At 45.1% G+C, this 23,596-nt stretch overlaps 3 protein-coding genes across 4 annotated transcripts in view; 2 read left to right on the forward strand and 1 right to left on the reverse strand.

Moving 5' to 3' along the window:
- The window catches only part of KCNJ10 (potassium inwardly rectifying channel subfamily J member 10), a 34,879-nt gene extending 20,504 nt beyond the window's left edge, over window positions 1–14,375 (forward strand). Inside the window, exon 2 of one of the 2 annotated variants that reach the window (XM_043452040.1) lies at window positions 9,331–14,375. In XM_043452040.1, the coding sequence (XP_043307975.1) occupies window positions 9,331–10,470 (1,140 nt within the window). In that variant the 3' untranslated portion in view covers window positions 10,471–14,375. The remainder of the gene's footprint in view (window positions 1–9,330) is intronic. The other variant, XM_043452048.1, reaches the window with a different exon arrangement.
- The window catches only part of KCNJ9 (potassium inwardly rectifying channel subfamily J member 9), a 59,397-nt gene extending 38,591 nt beyond the window's left edge, over window positions 1–20,806 (reverse strand). The window contains exon 1 of the mRNA XM_043452006.1: window positions 20,560–20,806. The gene's annotated coding sequence lies outside the window, so the exon portion shown is untranslated. The remainder of the gene's footprint in view (window positions 1–20,559) is intronic.
- Window positions 20,807–20,846: 40 nt separating this feature from the next.
- PIGM (phosphatidylinositol glycan anchor biosynthesis class M) lies at window positions 20,847–22,941 on the forward strand. Its single transcript, XM_043451985.1, has one exon. The coding sequence runs from the start codon at window positions 21,096–21,098 to the stop codon at window positions 22,365–22,367; it is 1,272 nt and encodes a 423-aa protein (XP_043307920.1). The 5' UTR covers window positions 20,847–21,095; the 3' UTR covers window positions 22,368–22,941.
- Window positions 22,942–23,596: the final 655 nt, after the last annotated feature.

Raw genomic sequence — 23,596 nt, forward strand, 5'->3', positions numbered from 1 at the left:
ATACTCTCCCCTGGGTGAAACAGTCAGGGGTGGAGGAAAAATCTCAACTCTTGCTTGTTACTTACTGATTATGTTTCCTGGTAAAAAATGAGGATAATAGAAATTATATAACATTAAAATATCCCCAACAAATTAGCCCAGTGCCTTGTTGTCTTTCCAGCTCCGTCGCCTTGAGCTAAGCTGTCACCTTCCCTTTGCAGAGTCCCCCAGGACGTCTCGGATCCTCCCCCGCCTTGTGGTGCTTACCACATCTTGCCTGCTTTGTGGTCATCTCCCTTATTTGATTGTAAGGTCCTCAAGGCTAGAATCTATATCCAACTTACCTCCATAATTTGAGTGTCCCGTTTAGAATCCGCACCTAGTAAACGTTCATTGTATAAATGCATGAACACACACCTGAGACTGCATACATACTCCCACGCAGTGGGTGCATCATTACAGATGAGGGTGTGTGGTTTGTTTGCATATCTAATAGTGCTAATAGTTAGTTATTGGCGTTTCAGTGGATACAGGAAAGAGAAAAATCATCATAAGAAAAATCAAAAGAAGATACAAACAAGAATGGGGAGTGAGAAGGCCCCAGAGGGAGCGAGACCCTGAACCAGCGTGAAGTTCCATCTGTTGTACCCAGGCAGAGAGCTTCCATATGTCCGAGTCCTCGTGGGGGATGATTCTCAGTATGCTTACATTGGCCGCTGTGGCTGGAGTGACTTGGGAGAACCCTCCTACTCATTTATTCACTCATAAACTACTTCTTGAGTACCTACTGTGCGTCATACATTGTGTTAATCATACGTCAGGCTAATCGAGATATGTTATACCTGAATCCTCATTTCAATAAGCTTCTTTGTAGTAGAAGACACATGTTATACCAAGTAGATTGCAGTAGAAGATATAGATGGAATATAAATATACACACACACATATATATATATATATATATATTTTTTTTTTTTTTTCTTCAGAGGCTTTACTTAAGGCTCTGGGGGTCAGAGAAGTCCTCATGGAAGAGCAGTCATTTGAAATGGGCTCTGAAAGATATCTCGGCTATATAAAGACAAGGAGAAAGGGAGTCCAGGAAGTGACAAGAGCGTGAACAATCCCTTGAAGGCAGGAAAGCCTGGGGGTGTACAGCAGGGAGCAGCGGACTGCTGGTTTGTCTGAAGTTTACCAAGGACAGAAGAGGCAGGAAATAACGCTGGAAAGAAGGTACAAAAGCAGACTCTGCGAATGCTCCAGACTGAGTTTGGCCTCTATTTGATACCTAGGGGACACATCATCTGTCAAACCTAAACCAAGAGTAGAAGGGATAGAGCTGAGGAGGATCTGAGATAGTTATAGTACAATGACAAATGGGGTTTGGAAGCAGAGAGGTTTGGGAGGCCAAAGACCTCAATTTAGCAGTCCCGTCATCTCCCGTAGCTTCAGTTTCCTCATTCATAAAGCAAGGATTGTAACCTGAACACCTCCTAGGAATGCCATGAGGGTACAAGTGCTGTGTGAAGTCGTGGGTGCGTGTGCGCTGAGGCGTGATCAGAGGCGCAGCTTCGGAAGTGTGAGCCAGCAGCAGTGGAGGGAGGATTTGGGGACAGAAAGAATAGAGACAGGAGATGAGGAGGAGGCTGATGATTCAGACAAAAGGTGTTAAGGACCTGAACTCAGGCAATGAGATGAGGGGGAAGAGACACAAGTAACAAATCCACAGCATGTGGCACCTGATGAATATTGGGATGAGAAAGGACCAGACTTTGAGATGTTATGAAACATTTTCAATGCAGTTATCTTGGAGGTTATGGCACTGTTAAAAAAAGTTTTTTGGCTGCGCCATGCATGCAGGATCTTAATTCCCTGACCAGGGATCAAACCTGTGCCACTTACACTGGGAGTACGGAGTCTTTTTAAAAAAAATTTTTATTGCAAGGTATTTGCTTTCCAATATTGCGCTGGTTTCTGCCATAAATCAACATGAGCCAGCCACAGGTGTACATATGTCCTCTTCCTCCTGGAGCTTCCTGCCAGCCTTCTCGGTTGTCAGGGAGCACTGGGTTGAGCTCCCTTTGTTACACAGCGAATTCCCACTGGGTATCTAGTTTAGATATGGTGATGTATATGTTTCCATGCTACTCTATCAATTCAGCTCATCCTCTCCCTCCCACACCGTGTCCACAAGTCTGTTCCCTATGTCTGCATCTCCACTGGTGCCCTGAAAATAGGTTTATCAGTACCATCTTTATAGATTCTATATATATGCTTAATATACAGTATTCGTCTTTCTGACTTACTTCAGTCTGTACAATAGACTATAGGTTCATCCACCTATTACGACTGACTCAAATGCGTACTTTTTTTTTTTTTAAATAAAAAGTTTTATTGGAGAAAAATAGAACCACCACATACACAGGGAAAAGAGCACAAAAATTCAACTGATACAGAACTGAAAGTCACAACTACCCAATGTTGTTTGTGATTACTTTTCAACTTCTTAAATGGCTTCCCTCAATTTTTAAAATAGCCTTGCCAATTTTTTTCAGCTGAAATTGCATCAAGTTTTCAAAAAATTAAGAGCCTCAGCGAAGGGACCAGCTTTTAAGATAACAAAGGTGACACCAAGAGTCTCCTAATAGGACCAATTCTACTGAAAAATTCCTGAAGCACATAACTGCCGAGTCTGGTAGAACAGTAGCTCAGAGACCATCAGGGATGAGTTAGAACACTGACTCAGGTGGTCCAGTATGCAGAGAGGGCGAACAAAAAAGCTGCATTTCCCTGTCAGATGAGTTCATGTAAGAAAACCAAGGAGGTGCTAAGAAAATACAGGCAATGGCTGCCCAAAATAATTAAGAAGGCATTCTAAATACCACATATTATTAGACAACAGTGTGTAAAGTGATGCAATTAGAAAACAGGCAACTTAAAAAAAATATATGGTCACAGGTCTTTAAGAATTCAAGAAAACAATCAATAGCAAACACAAGAGCTGAAAGTCTTCTCAGCTGAGGGTTGAAAGTGAAAGTGAAAGTGAAGTCGCTCAGTCCTATCCGACTCTTTGCGACCCCATGGACTGTAGCCCACCAGGTTCCTCCATCCATGGGATTCTCCAGGCAAGAATATTGGAGTGGGTCGCCACTTCTTCTCCAAAATGCGTACTTTTTAAAAAGCTGAGTAACATTCTGTTGTATATATGTGCCACAATTTCTGTATCCACTCATCTGTCAATGGACATCTAGGCTGCTTCTCTGTCCTAGCTATTGTAAATAAGTGCTGCGATGAACATTGGGATACACGTGCCCCTTTCAGCTACGATTTTCACAGGCTGTATGGCCAGAAGAGGGATTGCTGGGTCATATGGTAGTTCTATTCCTCGTTTATTTTAAGGAATCTTCATGTTGTTCTCCATAGCGGCTGTATCAATTTACATTCCCACCAACCATGCAAGAGGGTTTCCTTTTCTCCTCATCCTCTCCAGCATTTGTTTGTAGATTTTTTAGTAATGGCCATTCTGATTGGTATGAGGTGATACCTTATTGCAGTTTTTTATTTGCATTTCTCTAACAATGAGTGATGTTGAGCATCTTTTCATGTGTTTGTTGGCCATCTGTATGTCTACTTTGGAGACATGTCTGTTTAGGTCTTCCACCCATTTTTTTGATTGGGTTGTTTGTCTTCCTGGTATTGAGCTACATGAGCTGCTCATATATTTTGGAGATTAATCCTTTATCAGTTGTTTCATCTGCAATTATTTTCTCCCATTCTGAGGGTTTCCTTTGCTGGAGCATGAAGTCTTAACCACTGGACCACCAGGGAAGTCCTGGCACTGTTTTAACTATTTAGGAAACCAAAGCGGGGCAGAAGTAGAAGAAAGAGAATTCATTCACACGTGGAAATGGATGCATTTAGGATTCGTATCCCAAAGCTGCTTCATCCAGGTTGCTCTTGCCACAGAGAGGACAGACGAAGCTCTTTGCTCAGGGCTGCTTCCCTGCCCACCCCACCCCTAGCCTGACAGGAACGCAGTTCTAACCTGCCCCTCCTCCACTCCCTCAGGGAGGGGGCTGAAGCATCCTTTCTGGTCACGCAGTTTGGCACAGTCCTCCCCAATGCCCACAGCTGTGTATAGGCTTGTTCTCCTCCTTCATCCTCTTGAAAAGGTAACCGCAGATCCAGAGGGAGCTGGGACCTGTGCCTGGGGCTTGCTCTATCCCACCTTTTGCAAAAAGAATTTGTAAACATCTACGCACATGTAAACTTGGGTCCCTATGAGGGAGACCACGGCTGCAGCCCTGACCCAGGCCTCCGTTTGTCCAAATCAGGGTTCTAGTCATCCTTTTACTCAGACTTACTTAACAAACAGCAGTCAGTACTAGTGAAACAGGTGATGTGCAGTCTGTGGCCTTAAATTCAGAACTCACAGATGGCAAACAATTGTAAACAAACCGTTGCAAAACACCATGATGTTTGAAAATAGGAAATGTGTACAAACTATGTTAGTCAACTCTTGCTGGAGGCGGGGAGGTGGAGATGAACTGTTTTTTCAACAGTCAGGCAGGCTTCCAAGGGGGCAACTAACACTTGAGTGAGTTTTGAAAGATAAGCTGAAGGTCATCATCCTGGTGGGCAAGGAGTGGGCCAGAGCAAAAGCAGATCCAAAGGTAAAGGTAGATGTGAGGGGCTTTATGGAGCTGGAGTCTAGGGTATGAGCAGAAAAGTGGCCAGACCAAAGCCAAGGAGGAGGCAGGGACCAAATCACGAAGAGCCTTGAATGTTGTGCTCAGAGCAATGGGGAGCCAGGAGTCAGTTTTAATCACAGGAGGAGCGTGCGTACTGCAGAGCAGTCCTGTACTCAAGAAAGACTCTGATAAATCTATTCTAGAGAATGAACGACTCATGAGCTCTTAGATAAAGAAATAAAGCTGAGATCCATCTGTAGGTGTGGACCAGGAGGGAGAGGTGTTTGCTGAGGGAACGCGCCGGACATCACTGTAGGTGTGACTGGCCTTTGTTTTAGGGACTCATTAGCTTAATTTTTGGAGTAGAAAGAAGGTGATTGTGTCTGACAGCTGAGAGCCTGCTTTTGTTTTCAGAATTCTTCAGCTACTGTCCCTGATATCTGGCTGGGACTGTTCTGGGGGAAACAGCACCCTCTAGAGGAGACAGTAATGTATGTTTCATGTGGGGCAGCAACAAATTGTTTCCAGAACTCTAGGCTGCCCCCTTCTCAGGGGCCCAGCCGGTCCTGGGGGTGGAGTGTAGCAGATTTGTTTATACGCTTCTGACTCTCACTACTGTGGAGAACAAAGCTGCCTGGCTGTGGGAGGTAGCGCAGTAGCTGGGAGCAGCATGTAACAGCTGGAGGAGACAGACACAAAGGCTGGCAACAGCAGGCCCACAGTTGGAGGCGGCAGTCACAACTAGCCAGTAGCCAAAACCTCCACTGCCCAAGACTCTGCAGTCTTAGCACTGGCCTCTGGGAGCTCTGGGCCCCGTTCTCTGTCTCAGCTATGCTCCTCCATACAGGAAACTACAGAGGCACCTGCTGAGGACATGAGACGGTGAGCATGAACGTGGGATAGATGGAAGCAGCTGCTGCAATTTAAAAGTTCTGGAGCCAGAAGACTTGGGTTCTGGCTCCAAATCCACTTGGAGCAAATGTCTCTGAACCTTAGTTTCTAATGATGCGTTTCCTACTTACCTCATGGTGTGGGGGTCAAATTACACATCTCATAAACTGTAAAATGATATATGAAGTGAAGTGAAAGTTGCTCAGTCGTGTCTGACTCTTTGCAACCCCATGGCTCCAGGCCATGGGGCCAGAATACTGGAGTGGGTAGCCTTTCCCTTCTCCAGGGGGTCTTCCCAACCCAGGGATCGAACCCAGGCCTCCTGCATTGCAGGCGGATTCTTTACCAACTGAGCCACAAGGGAAGCCCCCAAATGATACATAATCATAGACTATTACATTGGGAACAATAAGCAAGACCTTCCTTGAGCCCCAAGAGCTTCCGTTTCCCCAGATTATACAGGGTCTCTCCTCAGCACAAGCCAAGGGCTTCTGTGCAGGATCCCTGGATGTCATGGTATAAAGGGAGGGGATAGAGACAGGGAGGAGGCAGGCGTCTTGATCTTTTATGAATGTAGTCAGAAACTTAAAGACACTCTTTGAACCTCCCATCCGAAGCTCTAACCTCCTCTATGGAATCTCTGTAAAGTTCTCATCCTGCCTGGTGTCGAACACTTCCAGCAACAGGGTACTCTCTACCTTTTGAGATGCTCTTTCTACACTTGTTACAATGTTCTTCATATCAATCTGGAATCTTTTTCTTGGCAGTTTATCTTTTTCTTGATGGTTTAAACTCAGTGGTCCCGGTTGTTCCCCTTGGAGCTCAAATTCAAACTTATGTTCACATGGCAGCGCATTCAAACTAAATATTCTCACATAGCCTTCATATCCCTCAGATTGCCTCTTCTCCCAAGTAAATGTCTCCATTACCTTCAACCACTTCTCATGTGATTTGGTTCTGAAGACCCTCATATCCTGATTGTTCCTTGAGACTCAATACTGCAGATGTGAGATGAACAGAGCAGACTCAACTGAATCCTTATTCTAGATACTTTAGTTCAACTCAAGGAACTCACAATCACACTGTTTTGGCAACCAAAACACATAAGTAACTCACATTGGATTACTTTCTGCTAAAATGGGTACATTTATTTTCATGGTTCTGCTTATGAAATCACATCTTTCCAATTGCAGAACTTGCTCAGGTAATTTTTGGACCCAAATATGTAATCCGATGTTTATCCTTTTTGTTATATTTGGCCCACTCCTCTGGCTTCTTTTCGATCTGTCCCAGCTCTGTGCATAATCGATGCCATGTGTTCTATATTTTTGAACAAAATTAGTGTTAAGAACATTGACTAAGGGCAAGACCAAAGATAAAGCTCTCTGGTACATCATTAGAAAGCTTATTTCAGGCTCTCATGATCCACTCACCAGTAACACTGATTTTTTATTTTTAAGTCACCCAATTAGAGAAGCATTTTGTTCATTTGTCTCTATCCCCAAGGACATAACGAGAGATCTTGTAAAAAAAAAAAATCTTGCTTAGAAGCACTTTCTCTATTGCATTTCTCTGATGTGCCAAATTAGTAACCTTGTCAAAGAAGAAAATTAGGTTAGTGTCATTTGACTTGTTCTGAGTAACCCCATGGTGGGTCCTACTGGTAAGTGCCTTTCCCCAACCCTGCCCAAGTATTCACTATCTTAATGTTCCATTCTAGAGTCTTGTCTATGGTCTCCCTCTTTGTAGTTTGTGAAATGCACTTAAACTTTCTTTTTGAAAATTAAAATCATGCTCACTCATCCACAACTTTCTAGCACTCCTTCTGTTCTCTAGAACCTGTATTAGATTCCCCTGTTCTTTAAAATCTTCTATAGAAGTTTCACTTCTTTCAAGAGTTTGAGGGTCAAATGAGAAGCATGCTAACATGTAAACTGTGAATGGTACAGAGATGCAAGTTTTGTGGTGACTGATTCTTTTATTAATATTACTACTACTGAGTACTGAATGGGGCTTTACCTGGGCCCTAAATAAGAATTTTTCAAACTTCAGAATTACAGGGTCTCCTTCTCCAAAACAGCCATGTCTGGCTGAGGAGTCCCACGTGGATGAGTTCCAGGTGGGCAGTATAAAATGCACTGCTGGTTGTCTCTGAATATTCTTGGATTCTTGTCTATTGGTTCCAACTTTGTGTCTACTTGGGTGAAGCTCCAATACTTTGGCCACCTGATGCAAAGAACTGACTCCTTGGAAAAGACTCTGATGCTGGGAAAGACTGAAAAGTAGGAAGACAAGGGGACAACAGAGGAAGAAGTGGTTGGGTGGCATCACTGCCTCAAACTCGAGTTTGAGCAATCTCCGGGAGTTGGCAATGGACGGGGAAGCCTGGTGTGCTGTAGTTCATGGGTTCGCAGAGTCGGACACAACGAGCAACTGAACTGACTGGCTGGGTGAATATATGAATGGGCCTAGATAATTTAGAGTTTTCCAGCAATAAGGCCATGGAAATAAGGCCAAGGGGCAGTGTGCAGAAGGCTAAAAAGCAATGGGACAGACTTCTGAGAATGGAGAATGTGATGAGCCTCTCTGTGTTCTCCAAGAAGAAACAAGCTCCCCAGAGATCAGCTGCTCCTTCCCAGAAGGTCTGGCTGGCAGATCTCAAGTCCAAGGACTCAATTTATTATAATTCTTTCTCTGCTGGAAAAGTACAAGTTATTCCTTGGGCAGAGGTGCCAAGCACCTTGTGTTAAATGAGTTGTCTCCTATTTCAGAGCCCTGTCCCACTTTCTACTATCAGGAGAAACAGCATTCCTGAATCTGAACTTGAGCACACATAGTTACAAGCTAATATACACTCCCAACTCTCCTGCTTCACTCAGTCAAGACAATTTTGCCACCTGCAATCTGGCATTTCTCCAGTCCTTGGGAAAATGGCCCAGTGCTGCCAGGAGGCTTCAGTTTGATGTTTTTCCTACCCCATCGCTTGTTTACTTTTGCTCAGTTCTGTCTATGCTCTTTTTTTTTTTTTGTCTATGCTCTTTCTGACACCACTGCAGACCCAAACCTAGATAATGCAAAAAGATGATGATGATAATGGTAACGACAATAATAATAAATAGTGAAATGGGCTGGGTGCTTAGAGAACATCTTCAGGGGTGGAAGAACTGGTAGTTTCTGCTATCTTCTCAGCCAGAAGAGTATTTTAGTATCACCAGTGAGCACTGACGTGGAGGATGGGGAGAGAATGGAGAAACTAAGGGCATGTGTGTGTTCAGGGGGACTGACCTGGAAGGATAACAATAGGATAGTCTTTCTTGCTTGTGTCATTCAAGATGGTAGAGAGGGATCCTATTTCAGAATTAGGGATCTTCACAGAACCAGTTTTGTGGTAAAAGGAGACCAGTAGAGCCCTCTTTAGTCCCACTCCCACCTTCAAGGAACTGGGAACTTACTGCTTTTTCTTCTCTGCCTCTCCTAAGAATTAAAAATATCAGACTATATTGCAATTGTTTGCTTTGCTGAACAAGTATCTTTCTTACTAGGCTGTGAATTCTTGGAGAGCAAGGTTGCTGTCAGATTCATTTTTGACCTTCCAGCACCTTGCACTATAGGGTCTGGCATGTTGCAAGTGCTCAGTAAACATTTGCTAATAAGAGAACAGATCAGTGGCACTGAAATGAATACTTCTTCTTCCTTCCCATTGGGAAGGGGGTGGCTGGGAGTCGGCTGGACTTCTGCCGTAACTCTCATTATGCTGCCTTGCTCTCTGCAGATGGCTTCGGTTGCCAAGGTGTATTACAGCCAGACCACTCAGACGGAAAGTCGGCCCCTAATGGGCCCAGGGATCCGGAGGAGGAGAGTCCTCACAAAAGATGGTCGCAGCAACGTGAGGATGGAGCACATCGCGGACAAGCGCTTCCTCTACCTCAAGGACCTGTGGACCACCTTCATTGACATGCAGTGGCGCTACAAGCTTCTGCTCTTCTCTGCTACCTTCGCAGGCACCTGGTTCCTCTTTGGTGTCGTGTGGTATCTGGTAGCCGTGGCCCATGGGGACCTGCTGGAGCTGGGCCCCCCGGCCAACCACACCCCCTGCGTGGTACAGGTGCACACGCTCACCGGGGCCTTCCTCTTCTCCCTCGAGTCCCAGACCACCATTGGCTATGGCTTCCGCTACATCAGTGAGGAGTGCCCACTGGCCATTGTGCTTCTTATTGCCCAGCTGGTGCTCACCACCATCCTGGAAATCTTCATCACAGGTACCTTCCTGGCAAAGATTGCCCGGCCCAAGAAGCGGGCGGAGACCATCCGTTTCAGCCAGCATGCAGTCGTAGCCGCCCACAATGGGAAGCCCTGCCTTATGATCCGAGTGGCCAACATGCGTAAGAGCCTCCTCATTGGCTGCCAGGTGACAGGCAAACTGCTTCAGACCCACCAGACCAAGGAGGGTGAGAACATCCGCCTCAACCAGGTCAATGTGACTTTCCAGGTGGATACAGCCTCTGACAGCCCCTTCCTCATCCTCCCCCTTACTTTCTACCACGTGGTGGATGAGACCAGTCCCTTGAAAGACCTGCCCCTCCGCAGTGGTGAGGGCGACTTCGAGCTGGTGCTGATCCTGAGCGGGACAGTGGAGTCCACCAGTGCCACCTGCCAGGTGCGCACCTCCTACCTGCCGGAGGAGATCCTCTGGGGCTATGAGTTCATACCCGCCATCTCGCTGTCCGCCAGCGGCAAATACATAGCAGACTTCAGCCTTTTTGACCAAGTGGTGAAAGTAGCCTCTCCAAGCGGCCTCCGTGACAGCACTGTACGCTATGGAGACCCCGAAAAGCTCAAGTTGGAGGAGTCGTTAAGGGAGCAGGCTGAGAAGGAGGGCAGTGCCGTCAGCGTGCGCATCAGCAATGTCTGATGGCTTGGAGTCCCACCTCCCCATCCCTCTGGTTTCTCTTCTTCTTGTGGCTCCTGGGTGAGGGATGTTTGTTACCCAGGCTTACTGGGGAGCCCCAGAAGCATCCTTCTCTACTTCCTCTTTATCCCAGAGGCCACCTGGAGTCCACGTTTTTCCTCCCTTCACCTCACCCCACTTTGGCCCCAAGATGCACAACTCCCTTAAGCCAGGATGGGGGAAGGAGAGGGAAGATTAGGCTGAAGTGGCTTAGAAGGCCTCAGCCATGCTTGGAGACTCACATTAGGAGGGCCGTGCAGCTGGATGAATTGACTCCCCCCCACCTCCCACTACCACCAATGTCTGGTACTTTGAGGCTGGAGCCCCCGCCCTCTCTATCTTCCCACTTACCATGTTATCTAAGGCAAGACTCTCTCTGATGGGGTATGTGCCCTCAGAAATATAGGTCCCCAGAATAATTTTTCTCTACCAAAACCTGTGGAGAGAAGCCAGGGTTTTTCATGGTGTAGTTTACTTTCTGTTGGCAACTCCTGACTCTAACCTAGGACCTTGGTTCCCACGGTTCTCTTCTTTCTAGTTTCTAAACTGGACCCTCTCTTTGGATACCCAGTTCCTATACAGATGCCCTCTACTCCCAGGGACTATAAAGCATAAAGACACAACCTCCACACCTGAACCCAACCTGAATACTGAATTCTTCACTGTGGGGTGATTAACGCAGAGCTGCTGTTTAAAGCCTGGAACCTATCCTCCAGGCAGACCTGTTTCCCATAAAGTGATGACCCGCCCCAATTCATTCCCCTGGAAAAAGTCCAATGCCCAGGCCTCATAGAAAGGTCTGGAAATAATGTTCCTGATTACACTGTCCCTGGCTTCCCTGATTCTTTCCTGCCCAGCCCACTCTCCCCTTAACCCCAGCTCTGAAGGAAGGGAGGGAAAATGCAAGGGCCTTCCTCTCTTAACACTGATGCTTGACTAAAACTAGACTCACAGGGCACAGAGTTTCAGGAGTTAAACCAACCCGCCAAATGGGAGGAAACATTCTCAGATTTTCAGGCTGCTGTACACAGCTTATGGGAATCGGCGTGGCTCTGCTAAGGTCTGAGCAGAGGCAGAACTCTGTGGCTGGCAGACACGATTCACCATCACCCCTCCCAGTGCCTTCTGAAAAGTGCCAGCTATTCTGTTAGGCAGTGCTGGGAGGGGAGGAAATTACACCTCCTGATCAAATAACTATGGTCTCCCTCAGCCATTCCCGAGACAGTATAAAACGAGTATCAGTCTCCTCTCTTCTCTCCTCTGCCATGACGCCAGTTTCAGGCAAGTTAAAAGGCATGTTTTACGAGATCAGACTCAGGCCATTCCTTGTTCCCTGATGGGGACTGTGGTATGAGGTCAGGAAGGGTGTATGGATGCCAGAACTTTCTCTAAAGCTCCAAATCCCAAGAGTGCTCCCTGTTCTCATTTAGGTACCAAGGAATACTCTCCCCCACCCCAGATGGATTTGCATAGAGTCAATGTATGAATCAAGTGGCAATTTATTTAAGGTAGACCAGCCAATTGTTATGGGTTTCCCTGATGGCCTAGATGATAAAGAATCTGCCTGCAATATGGGAGACCCAGGTTTGATCCCTGGATCAGGAAGATCTCAAGAAGGAACTGGCAACCCACTCCAGTATTCCTGCCTGGAGAATCCTATGGACAGAGGAGCCTGGCAGGCTACAGCAACTAACGCACACACACACAATTGTTATACACTACACACTTATACAGAATGTGCATTTGCATCTGTGTACAGAGCCTTACAGAGAAACCCACAAAATTTGGAGAGTGGACCCATGGTTGTCATTTACTACAACTGCCCAAGATCCTCTTATATTGATCTCTCCTTGAATTCAACTAACCCTTCATTCTCCACTTACTGTAAACTCCCCCCATTACTCCCTAGCTCTCAAGCAAACAAGAACCAGAACAAACTTGAAAATCTGAGACAGAAAATAGAAGGCAAACAGTCACCTTCTGGGCTCTACACTTTATTCCATGTTTGACTCACCTGATTTCTTTCAACGTATAAGGGCAAAGAGCACTGCATTGTGTGTGTGTATCTTCTTATCTATTTGCAAATTATCCCCCATCTAGTTTCTTCTGCACAGTTGCTTCCCTCCTGAGAGAAATGCTGTCTCCCCATTCCCTCACTGTCTATTCCAAGCCTCCAGACTCCTCAGATTCTTGGATAACAAAATGGAACACTTTCTGAGTTACCCTTTGTGATTTTCCTGCACAATCCCTGACTTTGCTCTAAATTGCACTTTAAACCATCCTTTTGATATAACCTGGCTTATAAGCCCCATCAGAGAACAACACTCCCTTGCCCTCAACCCTAAGTGGTTTTCTAGACTCAGCCCTCTGAGCTGAAATCATCTTTCAGGCTATCAGGCAAGCTTTAGAAGCAGCCATGTCTGGTGAGCAATGGGATCCCTGACCACACCAACCATGGACTTAGACTGCCAGGACAGCAGTGGGCACAGATCTTAAGGGAGGAGATTTCAGAGGATGGGTAACATGACTCATGTGGGAGGATACTCAGGATGCAAAGATGAGAAAGGGTGGTACTGGGGGGACCTAGTGAAATCGATGAAACCCTTGAGTCTTACTTGGGCTAGCAGACAAGAAGTAGGTGGAGGCTCGGGGAATTAAGCTATGATAAATAAATGAAAGATTTATCTAAGAAAGAGAAACAGAGATAATATATATGTATACACACATATACATACACACACACACATAGAGAGATGTATATAGATGTATATAGGACCAAATATACAGAATGTACAGAAAGAAAGTATTCAAAGAGCTCAGCATGGGGGCAGATATCTTGCTCTGGTTTGGGGGTGGGTGGGTAGGACTTCCCAGGTTCCCAGAACTTACAGCCAGTGATCCTGATTTCAACATGCAAAGCCTGACAAAGGCTTTCAGGTTTGATGATGGGAAAGGGAAGGGTGGAAGTTGCTCTTCAGAATAAAGAGGTATCCACTGAGGCTCCCGGTAAACCCTGTGCTGCTGAGAGGACCAGGAGGAGGGGAGACCTCCATCCATGGAAATCTGGGGCCGTCTGCCATGCAGCCTGTGTGCTTGCATGCCTGGTGTCCTGCGGCACTTAAAAATCCTGTTCCCCTCGCCATTTCCCTGCTGTCATGGGGTGGGGCACCTGCAGCTCCAGCCCCAGGAGGTGATGGCTATTAAACTGAGAAGCTGAGCACTTCCGTGTGTCAGAGGCACTAAAGGGAAGCCTCAAGCCTGGAATCTAAATTCCAGGACTAAAGAGCTGCTGGATCCGAGATATTCTCAAGGCAGAGGCCCAGCTTTCTGTGTGGCTGCAAGCAGCCCAAAGAGAATGCCTTCTGTGCTGGAAGAGTCCCAATTCCAGCATCTGTGCATGGGGCAGGGCATGGTGCTTTAGCTTTGATGGGAGAGGCTTCTGAAATCCCTACTCTGTGCTTCACCTCATTACCTGCCTAACCCCTTAACCCAACCTCAGCTAGTAAGACCATCAGGGATTTCTCTCTGAGACCTGAGCAGAGAAAAGAAGCCAGTTATACCACTGCTACAAGTTAAGGACACTGCCCCCTCCCAAGGCTGCTACCCTGGTCCTTTACCCTTGCTAGGTAACCTTGATTATTTGTAACATAACATAACACACTACCTTTGCTGTAAAGTTAGCCTGGGCTTCAGGCTCAGTCATGGCCAACTCTATTGAAATCAGAAATATCTAGGGGTGGTTTTTCCATTCACTGCATTGAAGACTAAACCAGGTCAAAAGTACCTAGGAAAAATATGTGGGTTTTTTTTTGGTTTATTTTATGTCTGTTCAGAACAAGTTACTATTACTAAATAAAATGGCTGAATCTCTGTTCTTCGCTCCAGCTTCTTTTAGAAATCAAAACCAATCCTGTTTATTAAGGCCTGAACTCACCGGCCTTCCTTTGGGAAAGAAGGGTGGAGCTGGGCTGTGCTGGAAGAGCCGCTGACATGGTCAGGTCTTTCTCCTTTAGTGTTACCATCAGTCCCCCAACTCCTTTCCCACACCTCCCCTCATTAACTTTAGGATCCTCTAGCAGATACCTTTTACAATCAGTTTTAAAAGGATTACAAAAAAGTTAAGACCAAGAAATCTGAAAACTGTCTCAGCTTAATCCAGGCAAGTGAAGTTGCTTTGGAACCCAGGCATCGCCCCTTTTAGCCAATGATCATGAACCCAACTTCCCTGCCATGCTACCATGGAGTAGTTCCTTATATACCCTCAAGGCTCTATATGCCTATTCATTTAATCATTAGGTATTTCTTGCCCCAATTCTCAAAGAAATGGGTTTCTCTTCTATGCTTATCTATCAATAGCCTGAAAAAGGCTTGGCTGTTAATATCCAGTCCTGAATTGAAAAAACAGATCCCCATGGTTACTGACTCTTGTTCCCCAGAAAAGGAAGGACAGAGGGAGAAGACTGGGCCTCTTACCATCATCACTAAATACTTATCTACAACATTTAGGAAACACTAGGTTTTAGGGATGAGTCATGGGACATGGGGCTTCTCAGCTGGTACTAGAAGTAAAGAACCCACCTCCAATGCAGGGGATATAAGAGACTCTGATTTGATCCCTGGGGTTGGGAAGATCCCCTGGAGGAGGGCATGGCAACCCACTCCAGTATTCTTGTCTGGAGAATGCCAGGAACAATGGAGTCTGATGGGCTACAGTCCATAGGGTCACAAAGAGACAAAACTGAAGTGACTTCATGCATGCACACATACAGGAAAGATATATAAGATATATGAAATATACAGACCCATAACATTTGAAGAAACTTGCCAACTTGTGAAGAAAAAAAGATAAAATAACAAGTAGCATACATTAGGGCCAGATACACCGTTAACAATATATTCTTAACAGTGAGATCTCTGTGGGAAACATTCCCCAAGGATGGGCACTAGGCAAGGGATGGTATCAAAGTGGTGTGGTTAAAACACATCTGACATAGGACTGAAGAAAAGTCAGCAAAAACTGAGTTCCTATTACAAGAAACGTACCATCCAAGAGGCAAACAAGACACGATACATACCATCAAGGTACACAGTTTTTTCTGACTTTGTACCTGCTGTTCCTTCTGGGAACTCTCCGTACTGCTTGCCGACTCGCATGCTCACTCTCAGGAGACAAACCTGTTAAAAGCTGTGACTGCATCATGCACTCCTTTCATCACACCTGTCCCAGCGGCAATTTTGCTGCTTGTCCGTCACCTGACTAACATCTGCCTCACTCACTGGACTTGCAGTGCCATGTGACTTTAACTGGGATCCTTGTCAGTGTTGGGTCACCAGTGCAGCCGGGCATCTGGCACCGCACCTGCACGCATGCGTGCGAGCTAAGTCGCTTCAGTCATGTCCAAGTCTTTGCGACCCCATGGACCGTAGCCCTCTAGGCTCCTCTGTCCATGGGCTTCTCCAGGTAAGGACACTGGAGTGGGTTGCCATTCCTTTTCCAGGCGATCTCCCTGACCCAGAGATTGAACTGCGTCTCCTGCATTGGCAGGTGCGTTCTTTACCACCAGTGCCCTCTGGGAAGCCCACCCGCATGTGTGATGCTCAAAGCTGGAGAAGGAAGGATGGAAAGAAGAGGCAGACAGGTCTGCGCTTGCACTGAAAGACAAGCAGTACATAAGTAAGTGAGGAGAGACAGGAACCTCTGTAGGGAGGACAGCATGAAAAAAGCATCACAGTTAAGAAAGCAAAAGGCATATTGGAGGAATGGTTAATAAACCTAAGATATAATCAACAAGGACCTACTGTATAGCACAAGGAGCTGTACTCAATATTCTGAAGTAACCTACATGGAAAAAGAATCTGAAAAAGAATGAAAAAAATATGTGTGTGTGTGTATAAATGAGCCACTTTGCTGTACACTTGGAACTAGCACAACAGTGTAAATTAGCTGTACCCCAATATAAACTAAAAATTATATTATAAAAAATACCCTAGAATAGAGGGCTTTCTCAGTGAATAGGTTTAAAACACAAGATAATGGAAGGATTTAATATCAGGTTAAATAGTTTACTATTTTTTTCTACAGGCTTGGGAGCCATTGAAGATGTTTGAGAAAGGAAAGCATCTAATTAAAATACTGTTTATGAATAACAATCTGGCAGCAGAATTGAGAACCAGGAGACACTAAACCAGTTAAGAGACTTGTAAAACCTTAGGGGAAAGGTAACTGCCACAGATACTAGTGTAATACAAGTGTCAATACTGTTATTAAATTGAGCTGGTGAAGTCTGGACTAAGGTGCAGGATGCTGAGCACAAGAAGAATTAGAGACAGACTCAAAAGAAATTACAAAGCAGGACATATAAGCAAGATCTAGACAAAAAAAGAAGGGAATTGAATTAAGGCACCAGCAGGAAGCAGATGCTTACACTCAAAGGGCTAACTGGACATGATTTAATGAAGAGATTATCTGCAAAGGTATGGGAAGGGTCAGGGCTGGTGAAGCACCCAGGGACTTGGAACAGTAGGAAGACTGTGTGTGTGCCTGCTAAGTTGCTTCAGTCATGTCCAACTCTTTTTGACCCTATGGACTGTACCCTGCCAGGCTCCTCTGTCCATGGGATTGTCCAGGCAAGAATACTGGACTGGGTTGCCACGCCCTTCTCTAAGGAAGCCTTTCAGTTCAGTTCAGTTGCTCAGACGTGTCTGACTCTTTGCGACCCCATGAATCACAGCATGCCAGGCCTCCCTGTCCATCACCAACTCCCGGAGTTTACTCAGACTCATGTCCATCGAGTCGGTGATACCATCCAGCCATCTCATCCTCTGTCATCCCCGTCTCCTCCTGCCCCCAATTCCTCCCAGCATCAGGGTCTTTTCCAATGAGTCAATTCTTCGCATGAGGTGGCCAAAGTATTGGAGTTTCAGCTTTATTTAACATCAGTCCTTCCAATGAACACTCAGGACTGCTCTCCTTTAGGATGGACTGGTTGTATCTCCTTGCAGTCCAAGGGACTCTCAAGAGTCTTCTCCAACACCACAGTTCAAAAGCATCAATTCTTCAGCGCTCAGCTTTCTTCACAGTCCAACTCTCACATCCATACATGACCACTGGAAAAACCATAGCCTTGACTAGACGGACCTTTCCTGGCAAAGTAATGTGTCTGCTTTTAATATGCTGTCTAGGTTGGTCATAACTTTCCTTCCAAGGAGTAAGTGTCCTTTAATTTCATGGCTGCAATCACTAGTCTTAAATCTGAAGGGACTGTCATTGAAACCTGGTGAGAGTTGTAGCCAAGGGAGAGGGCTATAATTTTAGCAGGAGCCTTGGCCTTAGGCAGAGAACTCATGCCACTGCCAAAGTTCTGCTAATGCCTGCCACTGGCCTATTCTAATGAGAAACCAGGGGGCAAGGGAAACTATGTGATGCTGAAAGAACAGGGAAAAATAGACAGAGAGTGGACCTAAAAAGCTAATGAGAGCATACACAGCACAGTAACCAAGGCCAAGATCCTCACTAAGGATGCTAGGGCTGAGGTATGCATGTGTGCGTGTTTTCCCTAGCCACTAGTTCTAAAAAACTGGAAACAAAGAGACAGACAATAGAAGGGAGAACTAGGAAGGATTGTAAGTACTAGTTCAAGAGGTAATGAACAGTGGAGCATTTGAAAAAATGTAGCTTTTTCAGGGAGAAGTGAGAAGACACAACTCCTATGCCCAATGCAAAAAGCTCAATATAGGGTCCTTAGTGCCATGATACTTCTGTCTCACCCAGAAATAGTAATGTTGTCTAGAATTAGCCTTCCCTAACCTACTCCCTTCTTAAGTCCCACAAACACTATATACATCTCGCTTTGATCCAAACTTAGTTTCTTCTGATTAGTTGTTTACTGTTTTCTCAATTTCCCAAATTTGGTGCCTTTTATGTGTTTACTAGGTTAAGTTCTATACAGACAAACTGGTTGAGGCCTTTCTGCCACACTATCTAAACCAACCCAACCAAAGGAACCCCTTTCTCCCTCTGGAGGATTAACTAAGTTAATCCTCAGACATCTACCTCCCACATCCTCTACCTTCTGGGACCAACCCTCACTTATCTTTCACTGGCAAAGGAAAAGAATAACAGAGATAAATCACAGTGAGAGAAAATATCAGAAAGATTCAAACAAGAGATCAATGAAGGGAGGCAGAGGGGGAAATTAGATATCATAATTAACATTCTATTTGCAGGTTAGCCACACAGTAAGAATACTCTGGGCCATCTGCTTTTGAGTTCCAGCTCTGCCACTAGCTGACTATGTGACTGAGGAATATTACTTAACCTCCATAAGCCTTGATTTCTTCATTTGTGAATGTGGGACTATCTACCTCACATAGTTAAGTATTTAGCATGACAATGGACATATTGCAAATAAGTTGTCAACAAAGTTGGCTATTAGAAATCATCATCATTATTTGAATGGTGCTATTGTATTTATGGCTACTTAATTGCAAAAAAAAAAGGTTAAAATTAATTATTGGGACTTCCCTGGTGGCTCAGTGGTAAAAAATCTGCCTACCAATGCAGAAGACACAGGTTCCATTCCTGATCTGGGAAGATCCCACAAATACTGAATGAAGTCCATGTGCCCTAGAGCCTGTGTTCTGCAAAAAGAGAAACCATCACAATGAGAAGCCTGCGCAGTGCAACTAGAGAGTAGCCGCTGCTCTCCACAACTAGAGAAAAGCTCACGCAGCAACGAAGACCCAGCACAACCAAAAAAATTTTTAAGTAACTATTAATATAAGGTGTATATTTATACTAAGGCACAGATAATGACAAAGGGATATCAGAATATGAATACAGGCTGTGTGAGATTAAGACAGTTCATCCAAAGAATAAATGTAAACTGTATGAGGGATGAATGGAGGGTAATCCTGGGGGCTGCATGTTCAGACTAGATGGAGTCATCTACTTTCCTTATGTTAATTCCCCTAGGAAGTAGGATCAATCTGTAAAGTCGAGAAAGTCAGCATTTACTGAACATGTACCATGTACCTAAGACTGTAATAAGTTATGAGTAATTTTAAAAAATTAAGGATAAGATATAACCCCTAACCTCAAAAACCCTGCAATCTCATTGAAAGGGTTATGAATACAACATAAAATAAATGACGAAATTCCAAAGTGCAGACTATAAGTTCAATAAGTGCCCACAGAAGGGCAAGAGATCATGAGTTAGAGTCCTGGGTGAGAAATTCATGGGAACAGGGTTTTGGAGTGGGATGGGTGAAGCGGGTAGAACTTGAAATAAAGGATATTTTAAAGAGAAAAGGACTGGGAGTTGGAAGCATCCCCAAAGATGCCACTCCAGAGGTTCTGGTATGGGTAACCTGGAAAATCAATTCAACGTGTACCGAATGCCTTAAGTCTGGTAATGTGATATTCGCTGAGGTACAGAAAAGAACAACATAATCTCTATTCTCAAAGAACTCAAAGTGACCTGACAGAAAACTAGGAAAATGAAACCAAAAAACAACTATCACTGACAAATGCTATATTACTGGACAGCAGAGAGGAGCAGGAGCTTCTGTGTGAATGGTTTTCTAGAACTTAGAGCTCCTTGGCCTCTGCCCGTCTATCCTCACTTAGCGGAATGGCAATCTAAATCACACTGCCTGATGAAAAAGTGAGCTGAGAGCCAGGATATGCTTTCAGGAGTTAACACATGAGCTGAAGCTTGAAGGGATAAGTCCTGACTGGAGAGGAGACGGCAACGTTGACAGAAAAGAACAGCAAATACAATGACACTGAAGTATGAGGGCATGACATATTTTAGGAACCCGACGAAGCTTCCCGTCCTCCCTTCCCGTTCCCCCACCAAGCGTTGTCGGATAGCATACAGGCTGACCAGTTCAATTCAAATTTAGATAAACAATAATTTCAAAACATAAGTATGTCCCAAATATTGCACACACTTTGGGCCTCCTTTCAATGCATCCCAGCTCGGCTCTCTGGTAGCCCACAACCCGCCTCACTCCCGTCCACCGGCCCCCGGCCCCCGGCCCCCGAATTACCCTGGAGCAGGAGAGAGAAAGCGTGGGAAATCATCACAGGTTTATTTTTCCTTCACTCCTATTTTTTTCACTTTCGGGTCTCCCGCCCAGGCCAGAAGGACGTGGCTTGAAGTTCGCTCCGCTCTAGAAGTCAGTCTCTCCCAACTGGAGTTGAGTCGGGGGAAGTACACTGCCACCGACAAATAACACACTTCCAGCTCTGTAAAAAGTCCACCCAGAGCCACCGGCAAGCGGAAGTCGCCTACCCCAGGGACCGGAAATCCCGCCTTCGCCGGAGAAGGAGCGGAAACGAGACAGCCAATGCAGAAGAAAGCAGTTCTCCCGCAGGGACCCCTGAGAACCCAGCCCCTGGTATGGGACCGGAAGCAGGCCGGGGGCGGATCTTCCTGACGGAAGTGGTCAAGCGGAAGTTGCTGTGGGTTGGCCGCCTAGGTGATAGATGTGCGGGCCATCTGAAGCGAGGAACCGAAGCGACTGTTAGACATTCCAGGGCAGTTTGAGAGCTGGAGACTGCGCTGCTGTGGTGCCGTCAGATCATGAGCCCGACCACACACTGGGGAGAGAAGTTCCTGAATCTGCGGGTGCCCCCCGCCGGGGTATTTGTTGTGGCTTTCCTTGCCCGAGTGGCCCTGGTTTTCTATGGGGTCTTCCAGGACCGGACCTTGCTAGTGAGGTATACAGACATCGACTACCAGGTCTTCACGGACGCCGCGCGTTTCGTCACGGAGGGGCGCTCCCCTTACCTCAGGGCGACATACCGATACACTCCCCTGTTGGGGTGGCTACTCACTCCCAACATCTATCTCAATGAACTGTTTGGAAAGTTTCTCTTCATCAGCTTCGACCTCTTCACCGCCTTCCTCCTATACCAGCTACTGCTTCTTAAGGGGCTGGGTCGCCGCCAGGCTTGCGGGTACTGTGTCTTTTGGCTTCTTAATCCCCTACCTATGGCGGTGTCCAGCCGAGGCAATGCGGACTCGATTGTCGCCTCCCTGGTGCTTATGACCCTGTACCTAATAGAAAAAAGACTCGTCGCGTGTGCCGCTGTATTCTATGGTTTCGCAGTGCACCTGAAGATGTATCCGGTGACCTATATCCTTCCCATTGCCCTCCACTTGCTTCCGGAACGCGACAGTGACGAAGGCCTCCGTCAATCCCGATATTCTTTCCAGGCTCGTTTGTACGAATTCCTGAAAAGGTTGTGTCATCGGGCTGTGCTGCTCTTCGTAGCAGTTGCTGGACTCACGTTTTTTGCCCTGAGCTTCGGTTTTTATTACAGATATGGTTGGGAATTTTTGGAGCACACCTACCTTTATCACCTGACCAGGCGAGATATCCGACACAACTTCTCTCCATACTTCTACATGTTGTATTTGACCGCAGAGAGCAAGTGGAGTTTTTCCCTGGGAATTGCCGCATTCCTGCCGCAGTTCATCTTACTTTCAGCAGTGTCTTTCGCATATTACAGAGACCTTGTCTTTTGTTGTTTTCTTCATACGTCAATTTTTGTGACATTTAACAAAGTCTGCACCTCCCAGTACTTTCTTTGGTACCTCTGCCTCCTGCCCCTTGTGATGCCACTAGTGAGAATACCTTGGAGAAGAGCTGTGGTTCTCCTGATGTTATGGTTCATCGGGCAGGCCTTATGGCTGGCTCCTGCTTATGTTCTTGAGTTTCAAGGAAAGAACACCTTTCTGTTTATCTGGTTAGCCGGTTTGTTCTTCCTCCTTATCAACTGTTCCATCCTCATTCAAATCATTTCCCATTACAAGGAGGAACCCCTGACAGACAGAACCAAATATGACTGATATGCTCCAATCCTTCTGTGACTTGGATTCTGATTGTCCTGAATGGATCAGAGAGAGCTTTGGAGAAATGTTTTTTTTGAACATCCTAAGCACTCTAGTGAAAGTCCAGTTTGGAGCATAAAACTATTCCAACAAATTTTAATGAATGTTTGCCTTACTTATAGAGGGAGCTCAATAATTGAGTTTCACCCTTTGGGAAATCTCAGGACTCATTCATCTGGGACATGATGGGAAGTAAAGATTACTTGTTTGAAAATGGAAGGGCTAATGAAATAATCAAATGCTAAAAGGTTTTTGTAGAAAGGATAGGGGAATACAGTCAAGAGATGAAATCTAAGCCAGTATTTGTTACAGTTATACTGTGGTACTGTCTGAAACTGTCTTTTATCCCACACTTTTTTGTTCTAAGGCTTTCCTGATAACTGTGAAAACTCAAAATGTTCCTAAAGTACAGCTTTTAGATATAAAGTGTTAAGTAATACTACTGAGGTTGGGAAAGTTAATTCTGTATTAAAAGTGGGGGCTTAGAAGATAAAGAATCCAAAGAAAATAAATTATAGTCAGGTTTCATGTATTTGCTTTATAACTTAGTTTTTCAGCACTTAATTCTAGTGGTGTTATTTACTATTTGGTTTTATACAAAATGGATTGAATTTAAATTCATCCGTCTTGGGACTTCCCTGGTAGTCCAGTGGTAAAGAATCCACGTTGCAATGCAGGGGACTTGGGTTTGATCCCTGGTCAAGGAACTGAGATCCCACATGCCACGGAACAGTTAAGCCCATGTGCTGCAACAAAAGAGTGAAGATCTCGCATGCTGCAAATAAGACCCAGTGCAGCCAAATGAATATAAATAAACAAATATTTTAAAAAGATAAATTAATTCATCTTTAAACTTCTCAACATTTTAAAATAGCATCTTGCTTTTGATGTTTGAGGTCACATACTGTTAGGACATTTTAGAACTCTCTTTTGTCTCTTTGTTTTTAATTTTCTAATTACTAGAAAAGATTATAACTATACAGAATATACAGAACTATATACATATATGTATATGTATACATATATACATATACAGAACTATACAGAACTATACGGAATATAAGTTAATCAAGTATTATCAGTGTTGTTAAAATGATTAGAGATTTTAGGTGGTAAAAAAATAAATCGTTAATAGGCATTTACCAGCTTAAAAATACCTCACTTATGAAAATTTCATGATAGAAATG

Source organism: Cervus canadensis, chromosome 2 (genome assembly GCF_019320065.1).
Source record: "Cervus canadensis isolate Bull #8, Minnesota chromosome 2, ASM1932006v1, whole genome shotgun sequence".
In the NCBI taxonomy this organism is placed as follows: domain Eukaryota; kingdom Metazoa; phylum Chordata; class Mammalia; order Artiodactyla; family Cervidae; genus Cervus; species Cervus canadensis.

Excerpts from the sequence above, each read along its gene's own strand:
- PIGM (XM_043451985.1), top strand. The coding sequence starts at position 21,096 with ATGAGCCCGACCACACACTGGGGAGAGAAGTTCCTGAATCTGCGGGTG.